This window comes from Sus scrofa, chromosome 15, assembly GCF_054392235.1.
Source record: "Sus scrofa isolate SSC_HxYL_T2T_F1_AM1 chromosome 15, Sscrofa_HxYL_maternal_Yorkshire_Landrace_v2.0, whole genome shotgun sequence".
Taxonomy (NCBI): Eukaryota; Metazoa; Chordata; class Mammalia; order Artiodactyla; family Suidae; genus Sus; species Sus scrofa.
In genome coordinates, this window is record NC_139397.1 from 151701725 (window position 1) to 151714339 (window position 12615).

Below are 12615 nucleotides of genomic sequence, written 5' to 3' on the forward strand. Positions count from 1 at the left end.
AAGGGTCAGGTCCAACGGCACTGATCAGTCCTGGTCAAGCATTTTAAATGCTCTCAAGTCAAATATGGCCAATCAGCTACAAGTTGATAGGCAGTTAAATGGAGGCTGATTTTGTTTTAATGTAACTTTTCTCACAGCCAGAACCCCTCCACTCTGGTCTTCGCTGTCTTGAGAAGAGAGGCTTCCTGGCTCTGCAGGTGCTAAAGGGGAAGCTGACCGCAGCAGGTGTGGTGAGGGCTGACTGGACAGGAGTTCGGGGAAGCAGGGTCAGAGTCCCAGCCCTGTGACCTTGGACAGGTCTGGCAGCCCCTCCAGGCCTCTGCTGCCTGCTGTGTAAAGGGTGGGGTTGAGCCAGTGACCTGCGGTCTGCCCCGGCGGCCCCAGTGCTTTGCTCTGTCCGTTAGTCTGTCCCAGCTCCCGAGAGGGCCAGCCCAGCCCTGCCACTCGTGGGCTGTGTGAGCTTGAGCGAGTCACCCTCTCTGTGTCCCGGGTCCCTTATCTATTCATTGAGTGGTAGCAGGATCTCCCCAACGGGGCTGGTACAGGGAGCTCATGCATACCATCTATGCAGCCTTCAGAACAGCACCCTCTTGGCACTGAGTAAGGGGTGGACAAAAGGCAGGCGTCATTTTCGCTGTCAGACCGTGACTGTGATTCCTGGACCCTCTTCAGTCTCATGAGTCTGTGTGACTGTGAGTTCGGTGAGCTCGGAACAGAGCAGCCCCGGCCGCCCTGGCCTGTCTCCTAATAACCATCTCCGGTCTGTTGCAGGCGGAGGCCAGGCTGGCGGCGAAGCGCGCGGCGCGAGCGGAGGCCCGGGAAATCAGGATGAAGGAGCTGGAGCGGCAGCAGAAGGAGGTAACCCCGGGCCCTTCGCGGTCCTCCTCCCGGGGGGGTTCTAGAAGGAGCCCGCACAGGCACCTGTCTCTCTGATGTTGCTCAGGATCCGAAGGCACTTGAGCTGGGACTTTGGTTCAAGGGCAGGGCAGGGCGGGCACATCCGCGGGTGCCAGACTTGCCGTCCCAGACCCTCCACCTGTCGATCGGGGACGGACCTCCGCACAGAGACACCTGCCTGCGTGACGCCCCGGCCCCGCCTTCCGGCCGAAAGGCCGCAGGAGGTGCCGGCTCTGACTGTGGCACTCGCGTCGCCGTCTTCCGAAGGACAATGTAGAAGAGCAGGTTGTTTTACTGTTTTAGACTAACGAACGGTCTCCTTTAGAAATACGTCCCCCGCGTTTTTCACACTTCTTAGTAGGAGTCATGAGGCCGGAAGCCCGTATGGGATGGGAGCACGGGGTAAACGCTGGATGAGAGCGCCGGGGAGGAAGCTGCCCTCCTGGGCGGGTGGATGGTTTCGTGTTGACACACCTGTTAGAGCTGCCCGCTACTGCCTTTGCCCCCTTGAGCCACGTGGGCAGCGCGAGGGCTCCTTCACTCCCAGCTGGAGTGGGGGGCTTTCCCGTGACCTTGAGGCCCACGTGGGGAAGGAGTGCGTCCCTCCCCGTGGGCTCAGCCTTCCGCCGTGGGCCACGGCCTCACAGGGTTTGGGGAGCAGCCATGCCAGGCCCACCCAGGGCGCCTCTTGTTCCCAAGATTTGGGTGCACGTTGTAAGAGAGGCAGCCAGCTGCCTTCCCCGGACTCCATTTTCATCCCCAGGATCTGGTTTGGTTCACGGAGCCAAATTTTCAAAGTCGACCCAGTGTCTCAAACTTTGTGAGGTTGCAGGTAAGAGTCTGGATTTCCAGTGTCTCGGAAGACCGTTGCAGTTTCTGCCACACTCCCAAGGTCACGTTCCCCACGGGGTGAGGTGTCGCCCTCACGCGGCCGCGCATGGAGATGTGTACGCAGGGGAGGGGCGTGGCCAGGTTTGAACTTGAAGACCAAGCCTCTTCCACGCGGCTTCAAGAACGGGCTGTAGGCTCCTCGAACCTGAAGTGCAGCGGGATGTTAGTTAGGAAAGTGGTGCCTTGGTCCACCTTGATGATGGGGGGGGTGCCAGTGGCCACCAAGGCGGCCACAGAGTGATGGGGACAGAGGGGAGTGTCCCTGAGAGAAGGGCCACACCACACGCCAGCAGGGATGTTGGGAAGTGGCCCCAACAGAAGGGCAGCAGCCTCATCTCAACCGCATTTCAGATGTGGTTTGTCCCCTGTGTCCATGCGAACCCAAGTCCAAACAAACACCTGAAAGCAGACAGACCGCCTCGTGCTCCCTCGGTGCCGGACGTACAAGCAGAGTGGGCAGTGCTAGTCTTTATGATATTTTTGTCTCTAGAATTAATTTAGTATTTGCATTGGTTTTTTCTTCTTATTTACTCCAAGCAGTGCCTTTGGTCCCAGAATCACAGTTGTCACATTTTAAAATTGGAAACAGAGACTCCTGAATTTCACGTGGATTATTTGGGCTTTGCAGCTGAGCGGAAACGCCCTAAGGCGGGTGGGTCAGCAGGGCGCCTCCTCCCCGTTATCTCAGACAGGGGTGGGTGCTGGACCCTGATTCATACATACTCACGTGTAAGCACACTCTGGGTCCGAACGTGACCAGGAGTGGTTCATGAAGGACCTCAAAGAGGCGTTTCCGGGACAGTCTGTGGGGGGAGAGAAAAGGGATAGATGCTGTTGGGTGGACCCCTGTCACCTGCCTGTCTGGACAGTGGCACCCCTGGTTGAGGAACCATCCTGAGGCCAAGAGCCGAGCAGGAGACTCCGACGTAGGAGGCTATCGAAGGGAGTAGTTCTTTTAGCCCGGACCGGTTTTTAAGTTAGATCTTGTTTTTTTATTTTTTACTTTATTAAAGTATAGTTGATTTACATTATTGTATTCGATTTTGCTCTACAGCATAGTGACCCATCATACATATATATACTTCCTTTTTCTCATAGTATCTCCTGTCATGTTCTACCACAGTGGCTGGATATGGTTCCCTGTGCTGTGCAGCAGGACCTCATTGCTTAGCCACTCTAAATGGAAGAGTTTGCATCTGCTCACCCCAAACTCCCCGTCCCTCCCACTCCCTCCCTCTCCCCCTTGGCAACCACAAGTATGTTCTCCTTGTCTGTGAGTCTGTCTCTGTTTTGTAGATAGGTTTATTTCTGCCATATTTTAGATTCCACGTACAAGCAACATCATATGGTATTTGTCCTCTTTCTGACATATTTCACTTAGTGTGAAAATCTATTTGCATCCATGTTGCTTAAAAGGCCATTATTTTGTTCTTTTTATGGCTGAGTAGTGTTCCATTGTGTATACATGCCACATCTTCTTAATCCATTCCTCTGTTGATGGACAGTTAGGTTGTCTCCATGCCTCGGCTGTTGGGAATAGTGTTGTGGTGAACATACAGGTGCATGTGTCTTTTTGAATTACAGTTTTGTCCAGATACATGCCCGGGAGCGGGATTGCTAGATCACACGGTAGTTCTATATTTAGTTTTCTGAGGTGCCTCCATACTGTTCTCCATAGCAGTTGTACCAATTTACATTCCCACCCACAGTGGGAAAAGGAGGGTTCCCTTTTCTCTTCACCCTCTCCAGCATCTGTAATTTGTAGTAAAAGATTTTAAATGACAGATTGCTTTTGCAAACCGCCTGGTGTTGATGTCTGTTTGGAATCCTCCTGTCCGTTCAGTAGCTATTTGCAATTCCCCCCGCCCCTGCCACCGCCCCAACCTCTCTGTGCAGGACACTGCCAGCCCCTCTCCTCTGCTTCGGAACCCACTGGCAGGGGAGTTCAGGGGTTAAGGCAGCAGCTTTATCACAGTTTGCAGGGTGGGCTCCAGCACCAGCAGCCCCCACTGTCACAGCAGCTCATCGTGCTCCCTGCTTCCCCTGCAGCCCCAGTCATTTTTATACTAAAGCCTTAAAAGGATTCTAAGAAGAAATTTCCACCAGGTTCTGCCAGTTGACCGAGGGTCCACACAGCATCCTTCTCCCCTGGTATCAAACATTTCTGGGGGCCTGTGGCCTTTCTCTGCTCCATCGTTGGAGCGGGACCGTAGGACTTGGGAAAAGCTGACCTTGAACCTGTCAGGGAGCCTCGCTTTGCGTTTCATGGAGGTGTTAGTAAATCATTCATCATTTGCCTCATGGATAAGAGAAAGTTACTCTCACCAAGAACACAAGGGTAAGATTTCTACAAAATCAAGGTGAAAATGAATGACATAGTCTGTTCATACATATTTATCTTCCACATTATAATATATTCTGTCCTTAATTATGGGCAGAATTGAATTAAATATATAGTTGATAACATAAGCAGCCTATTACAGAGTTGTTTGGCAGAAGTTCTTAATTTAGAAATTAAAAGTTAAGAGGAATTTCTTAGCTTTGTTAAGCTTAGTAAGAAGCCATCTCTTTGAAGGGCCCCCTTTAAAAGCAAAGCATCCCTTTCGCCCTTTGAGTCAAAGGAAGTCCCCTTCTGTTTCATTTTAACTCGGCAGTGATCTGTTGCTGAACTCCTGCGTTTCAGTTGCAGTATTTCAAACAGCAAGAATGCGGTCACTACCAAAAGATGGGAAACAGTCATGGCCATTTTCTGGTTCCATGGGCCTTGGCTGTCGGTGGGGGTACCCCCCCAGCCCCACCAGGCACAGCGCTGCCCCTCCCAGCACCTTGGCCAGTCCCTGGGAGCCCCACCACGTTCGGAGGACAGGGGAGCCCCAGGATTTAAATAACCTGGCCCCGCAGGAGCTGAAATTCAAGCCTAGCCCCTGTGCAGCCTGGCCTGCCCTCGGATGTCTGCTGTCTTCTAAGGATGTCGGGCTTTGCAGAGAAAATCTCATCCAAACCTGCAAGTCCGATGGAAAAATGCCATAGTTTGCCTCCCTCGGTCAGACCCACAAGTGTCGTTTGGTTAATAGACGGCGTTGGAATTTTGAAATTCTTTATTCTAACGGTATGTTTCAGTCTTACTGTAAAGACACTTAAGCGGGCCACAGAGATGAAAGCGTTTTGTTCTGTGGACTGTCTCACAGGAAAGCAGTGTGCTAACTGCATGCTCTTAGCACCACAGGGAGGCTTTGAGACGTAGGAGCAGGTGTCCAGGGCGTGTGGGGCTGAGTTGTGAGGGACCCAGGAGTTCAGTGCGCCTTTGCTCCTGGGAAAGAACCGTAGGTAAACGTCACCTTTTTTTATTCTTTCTTTTTGTAATTGCAGTTGGTTAACACGCCTGTGTTACATTCAGCTGTACAGCAGCGAGAATCAGTCCTGTCCGTACACTCTCGTTTATATTCTTTTCCATTACGGTTTTAGCGTTTCTCATTGAACCCAGTTCCCTGTGCTGTGCGGGGGGATCTCGGGTCACCCGTCCTGTACAGAATGGTTTGTATCCACTAACCCCAGCCTCCCACTCAGCCCCTCCCTCACCCTCTTGGCAGCCACAAGTCCGTTCTCCTTGCCTGTAAGTCTGTTTCTGTTCCATAGATAGATTCATTTGTGTCATGGTTTAGATTCCACATATAGGTGATATCATCTGGCATTTGTCTTTCTCTTTCTGACTTCACTTAGTACAATCATCTCTAGGTCCACCCACGATGCTGCACATGGCAGGGTTTCATTCATTTTTACGCCCGAGGCGTATCCCGTTGTTTGTATGTACCTCATCTTCTTTATCCAGTCATCTGTCCGTGGACATTTAGGTTGTTCCCGTGTCTTGGCTGTTGTGAAGGGTGCTGCTGTGAACAGAAGGGCGCATGCATCTTTTTGAATTAGAGTTTTGTATGAATCTACGCCCAGGAGCGGCACGGCTGCATCGTATGGTAGCTCTACCCTTCGTTTTCGGAGGAACCTCCACGCTGTTTTCCACAGTGGTTGCACCAGCGTGTGTCCCCATCAGCAGTGCAGGAGGGTTCCCTTTCTCCACTCCCTCTCCAGCGTTTGTTATTGGCAGACTTGTTATGAGGAGGTGGTACCTCCTTGTAGTTTTGACTTGCATTTCTCTAATAACTGGTGGCTCTGAGCATTTTTCCTGTGCCTGTTGGCCATTTGTCTTTCTTCTTTGGAGAAACTATTTAGGTGTTCTGCCCATTTTTCAATAGGGTGGTTTTTGTCGTAGTTGTGTTGTATGAGCTGTTGTATATTTTGGAAATTAAGCTCTTATCTGTCTCGTCACTTGCAGATATTTCCTTCCACTCTGTAAGTTGTCTTTTCCTTCTGCTTATGGCAACATCACCTTTTCCATGTGCTCTTTGTGAGCCACCTGCGTGTGTGCACCCTCCCTGCTGTGAGCTCAGGGACAGGCAGGGGACAGGGAAGGCGCCTTCTCGGCTGAACGTGCTGCTTTCTGGGAGTCAGGCCATGTGCCTGGTGGGCCAGCACCACGCTGTGAATTATTTGGGCACCGAAGGACATCCTGGGTGGCGGACCCCCTGTGTGTCAGGGAGGAAAAGCAGAGAAACTAACTCCAGTCAGCATGGCCAGCGCAGCTGCTGAATGAAGGAGCTGCGAGTGGGGGAAGCCAGGATGGGCAGGAAGGCATCACAGGAGATGAAAGCCAGGTCGTGGAAGGGCTGGAGGATGGAGGAGAGGCCCTGGATCTGCCCTGTGGTTTGTATGCATCTCTTAGCCCTGAAGCACTGACTCGTACAAAGACAGTTTTGCTCTTAACACTTTAGCTTCTTTGGCATGGAGAACAGACTTGTGGTTGCGACTTCGGGGCATGGATTGGGAGTTTGGAGTTAACAGATGCAAACTATTGTATGAAGAATCGATAAACAACAAAATTCTACCCTACAGCACAGGGAACTGTACTCATGTCCTGTGATAAATCATCATGGAAGAGAATGTAGAAAAGGAGTCCCCTGGTGGCCCAGTGGTTAAGGATTTGGGGTTGTCACTGCTGTGGCTCACATTTGACCCCTGATCCAGGAACTTCCACATGCTGGGGGCATGGCCAAAAAAAAAAAAAATTATATACGTATAACCAAATCACTTTCCATACAGCAGAAATTAACACAATATTGTAAATCAACTGTACTTCAATTTTTTTTTAATTTAGCATTTTGGGGACAGGAGAGCATTGCCATGTAAAGTTTAGGTCTGCTTCCTCAAAAAAAGGGTTTGCAAGGTTTAGTATAGGAGTTCCGGATATGGCTCAGAGCTAATGAACCCAACTAGTATCCATGAGGAAGCAGGTTCCATCCCTGGCCTCGCTCAGTGGATTAAGGATCCGGTGTTGCCGTGAGCTGTGACGTAGGTCGCAGATGTGGCTTGGATCCTGTGTTGCTGTGGCTGTGGTGTAGGCCGGCAGCTGCAGCTCCAATTCAACCCCTGCTAGCCTGGGAACTTCCATGTGCCAGGGGTGCGCTAAAAAACAGGAAAAAGAGAAGAGGAAGAAGAAGAAGAACGGTTTAATATAAAATTCATGTATATTTTATTAATAGTCAGAGGACTAAGGGGGGCGGGTGTCGGCAGGAACCTCCTGGGGCCCCTGGCCTGTGGCAGCGCTGGGCCTGGGCACTGTCACGGTCGGTGAGAAGGGTTTTAGTGACAGGTGACGGGAACAGACCTTAGATGACGCAGTTTTCCCAGAAGCTGAGAAAGCGGCCGGGCCGAGACTCAAATCTGGAACTTGAAAAGGCTGCAGAGCTTGTAATCTTCCTAGCACACCCTCTGCCTTGAATCCAAGCGTATAATCAACCATGAACACAAAGGGCAGAGTCAGTGTGTAAACCCTGGGGTTCAAGTTGGCCAGAGGGGGCGGGGCGGGGCGGGACGCGCACAGCCTTCAGTCTCCCGGGGGAAGCGCACCTTGAAAAACAAGTTTTTCCCTCGGTGCTGATTGCAGGCGCGTAATGTAAACAGACCAGGCGAGGGTTACAGAAGCCTGGAAGCAGCAGCGGTTCCTCCAGCTGGTTCTGGATGTGACCCAAGCCAGGGTGGGGGCGGGGGATGCCCATCGCTGCCCCCGGGTGCGAGTGTAGGGAGAGGAGGCAGATGAGGTGGCAGGTTTGCGGACCGTGTGCAGACAGCGGCCCTTGGGTTCCCCTCTGCGTGTCACATCTCCGGGCCTGCGTCTTATTAGAACGAGTGCCACAATCTAGAGTTATACAACCTGATAGCGTGAGGCTCTGGCATTTTAAGTTGTTAAGTGGTAATGACTGTGCCTTGGAAGACCAGTGTTTGACTAGGAGGGTTGGTATTTCGGTGTAAAAACGGAGAAACGCCATCCCTCCCTCCACGTGATGGCAAGCCATCCCACCTCTCCGCAGGTGCTCCTGAGCAGGGCCACACGTTTCCCCGACCAGGAGGGCAGCTCGGTGGCAGGCAGCTGGGGCCTGTGGATGCCGGGAGAGCAGTGACCATCCCGGGCGGCTCAGGAGAGCGGGTAGCTGGTGACACCAGTGGAGGGCTTGGGAGGTGGGTTGTAGTTGAAGCCACACTCGTGCTGGAGACCCTCCAGGGCCAGCGTGGACAGGGCACACTGAGGGGAGCCCAGGGTCACGAGTGCTGGGAGTGTAGACCTGTCCTCAAGCCCCGCAGACCCTGAGGACACAGCCGAGAGCTGGCTGTAGGTCCCTCCAGACCGCCGGGGCAGCCAGCCCTCCCTCGTGGCCCAAAGCCCAGCCAGCGCAGTTGGTTCTCGCCACCCTCACGGGTGAAAAGACCCATTCTGGAGAGGGCAGGGTTATGAGCTCCCTCTGAGTGGCTTTATTAGGGAGGATACATAGATACTCTTGGGGAACCTGGTAGTTGGTACGAGAATCTACACAGGTGGAAAAAGACGGTGGTGCGATGACCAGGTGATAGGATGACCAGGGCGCGTCCCCGTCATTGCTGTGGACCTGACAAACATTTCTGGTGGTGGCCCCGTGTTTAATATAGTCCCGTGTTGGATATATTAGTCTGTGCTCACCAAGTCTCATAGTGGTGACAGCAAGGTGCCTTGGACAATGCCCGACTCGGCACAAGTTTTGTTGAATGAATGAATGAGTGAATGAATGGAGTAGACGTCTCAGTCGTACCTAGGGAGAACTATAACACTAGGAGAGGAGCTTCCGCTTGGTGCAGTGAGGTAAGAATCCGACTGCAGCGGCTTGGGGCGCTACAGAGGAACCGGTTCTATCCCCGGCCCAGGAACTTCCATATGCCATGTGTGCAGCCATAAAACAAATCAAAACAAAACTAGGAGAAACCTCTAGAGCAAACCGATATGTCAAGTCATGATAATAAGGTTTTAAAAAATTTTTTTCAGTTATATTCTAGTGATCACTCTGGCTAGAATTGTCCTGGTATTCGGTTTATATCTGCATGAATCAGACTATGAAAGCATATTCCTTCACTCTTTGTGAATTTGACCTGTTGACTTTCCAATTAGATTTCTGTGCTTTTTTTGTTAAACGATCATCACTGTGGAAAGAAATTTTAAGTTGAAGATGAAGTTCTTTTTCCCGTGAACGGTAACAGGTTATGCAAACTTCCGCATTCGAATCGTTAGTAGCGGGATTCTTGTAGACGCATGTGGAGGTACCCGCGTTTAACCACTGCACCTTCTTGTTTTCAGTGTGGCCTCTACTCATAGTTCTAGGTACTTAGGGAAGCTTTTTTTTCTGATGCTTCTACTCCTGTAACCGGACTCTGCATTTCTTTCCCAATTTCTTTTGCCTTTCTCTGTAGATCTATCAGGTTCAAAAGGTAAGCTCTTGCTTCTTTGTTTTCTAATCTGCATGCTCTCTTCTCCCCTTTGTCGAGAGTCTGGCCACCTTTCAGAAATAACATCTTTGATTGAAAACGTATCGAAGTTCTTACTGCTTCATTTAGTGCTTTATTGATATCGTTTATTACTGATGTCCTTACTTCTGCCCCCACGAAAAGCAGCCATCAGCACTGTTTTCTGTGTACGGAATGCTTTTCTCATCTCTGTTTTTTTCGATAAATTAGAAATTTATTTCTTTAAGAAAAAAATGAACTCTAAGACAAAAGAAAAACCTTTTGAAGTCAAATATTTAAAGGGAAAGATTATCCTTTCATATAATGTTTCTCGAGAATGTTTAAAAGATCAATCATATTACCAAACATTGAGTATGATATACTGATTTAAAAACTGAGTAAAAAAAGAAAATGATGATATAATAGTACAACCCCATAGCTTAAAACAAACCTGCCTTTGATTCCCAGTGTTCAGAGTGCTAACATGCATCTCTGTTTCCTAGTATTTTGGAGAAGCAGCTGAGGTTTAGAATAAATGTCCTGAGCAGGCTGGATACAGAAAACAGAGAACCAACCAAGTTAGTGACTCCTGATCCAGCAATAACGCAGGGGGAAGACCTGGTTCCCTGAGAATTTACAGAAAGTATAGACAGGGAGTTTCTCCATAAATGAATTGTTGTCGCTCATGACACCGATAGTAGTTTTTTTGCAAATGTATGTAGTCTACAGATAAAGATGGAGTGTATTTCTCTTCTTGGGGCTTCTTAGAAAATCAGAACGGGGTGACACAGGCCCCTCACACACCCTGTATCAGTCAGTACGTTAACATCCTGTCATCAGGTTCCTTTTACCAGCTACACTTCCAAACTGCCTTTCCTTCCTGCCCCCCTCACTCTGCATAACTACTGCCCCCCAAAGTGTCAGGAAACCCATTAAGTAGGTGTCAGAATCTCAGTTTTTGCGGAGTCCACTTAGGTATGTACATTGAAGCCAGCGTTCCAAACCACACTTAGAAAGTATGGGTAAGAATTTCACAGGCAAGGAGTTCCCTGGTGGCTTGTCAGGTTAAGGACCTGGCATTGTCACTGCTGTGGCGTGGGTTCAGTCCCCGGCCTGGGAATTTCTGCATGCTGTAGGCACAGGCAAAAACAAAACAAAACAAAACAAAAAAGCAAACAAAAAAAAAGGATGTTTAAAAAAGAAAAAAAGAATGTCACAGGTAGAAGACAAGGTTGGGAACTGTCACTCTGACCAGCAGAGGAGGATATGATTGCCTAAAACCTAGACCAGGGACTCTTACCTGGTCATGTCCATTTTGCTTCGTTCCCATCTGGTGCTGGATCGAGATTATTTTCATGTGACTAATTCACTAAGAATAGTCATTTGTGTACAAAGTACAACTAGAGGGAGCGCAGGAAGCCCCGTGGAAAAGCAGGTACCCGTCTCGACAGTAAAGATGTGTCCAGGGTAGGGAAGGCTTTCCTTGTCACTAAGCCTCAGGAAAAGGAGAAGGGGTCAGCAAGCTCTCTGCCAGCCCCTTGGCGGCTGTCTTCATCGTGGTCTCTCTTCTGCTGAATCAAAGCTGTTTCTGAAAGTCAAGCATCGTCGGTGCCTGTCTGCTTCTTGCTTCCCTCTGCATGACTCACCGGCTAATCACAGCAGTTTACATAGGCGGCACTGTACGCTTCCCGGATCGCCTGTGCTCTTGCTGCTGAGCTGACACCAGGACCACTGGCACTTACTGTTTCCAGGGGCATCCTCCCTCCAGGAAATGGCCTGGAAATGTAGCTGGAGTTACAGCCTCTGTTTGTAAGGCCACCTGTGAACTCTGTGCAAGATTCGAAACATTGGGTCTTATTTTTATCCTAAAAAAGAGCAATAGATAGAATTTGATACAGCATAGAATTGGCCAAGAAGGAAAATAGGGACATAGAAAAGTGCAGAATACAGACTTCTTTCAGAATTTACTTTTTTTTCAATTTATATAGGCCCCCCTCCTTTAAAAAACAAAAACAAAACAAAACAAAAAAACAGGAGTTCCCGTCATGGCTCAGTGGTTACAAACTTCTGTATGCTGCGGGTGTGGCCCTAAAAAGACAAAAGACAAAAACAAATAAATAAAATCAAATAAAAAAACAAATTGTCTTTCTATCTTGCTGATGAAGCCACGAGATAAAGGAAGGTTGGTGGCATCCAGTTTTATATATTTGGAATCTGACAGAGTGGGGATAGCAGTAATTGAACGCAAAGTAGCCCTATGCTGTTGTTAACATTTCACTTAAACTAATGTTAAAACATGACTTTGGGAAGTGTTTGCGTTGATCCCTTTTCTCAATTTATAGTCTAAGGAAAGGAACTTACAGAAAAAGATGCGGCTTAGGTACTTGGGCTCTTCGAATTTTGTGTGGGTTGGAATTTGAAAGCGTTATTAACTTCTTCCCCCTGGCTTTCTTCTTCCGATTTTCTGCTCACCCCACCTTTAAGAGAAAGGGGTAAGTTCCATAAAATTTTAAGATTTAAACAAAAGAATGGCAAACCACTCATAAAAAAAAAAAAAAAAAAAGCTAGCACAAGTGTCACTCCAGCTCAACAGCATAATTAAAACCTATTACCTGTTTGTAGCTGTCCTTATTAAATAAAGCAGCCATTTTGCTCAAGCGTCTTTTAAAAATGAGCGAGGAGTTCCCTGGTGGCTCCAGGGTTAAGGATCTGGTGTTGTTACTGTTGTGGTGCTGGTTCGATCCCTGGCCCGGAAACGGCTGCATGCTATGGGCACAGCCAAAAGAGAGAGAGACAGAGGCTCAGGGCCAAGGAAGAGCCCTATGTTTTAAATCTGGCCGCCCTTCAAAGTACATGGAAACTAAACCAAACATAGGAGCAGCATGTTTTGGTAATTGTCAAACCATTTCAAAAAGTGTCCTGTTTGTCCAGCATCCAGGGTTTTTTAATTCTAATTATCAGCTTTTA

General features: G+C 49.2%; 1 protein-coding gene across 50 annotated transcripts in view; it reads left to right on the forward strand.

Annotated features, from left to right (window-relative positions):
• LRRFIP1 (LRR binding FLII interacting protein 1) overlaps positions 1-12615 on the forward strand; it is a 156132-nt gene that overhangs the window by 81704 nt on the left and 61813 nt on the right. For 28 of the 50 annotated variants that reach the window (XM_021075501.2, XM_021075506.2, XM_084998809.1 and 25 more), the window contains exons 2-3: positions 772-858; positions 9616-9633. In XM_021075501.2, the coding sequence (XP_020931160.1) occupies positions 772-858; positions 9616-9633 (105 nt within the window). The remainder of the gene's footprint in view (positions 1-771; positions 859-9615; positions 9634-12615) is intronic. The other 22 variants (XM_084998813.1, XM_021075507.2, XM_021075508.2 and 19 more) reach the window with 1 other exon arrangement.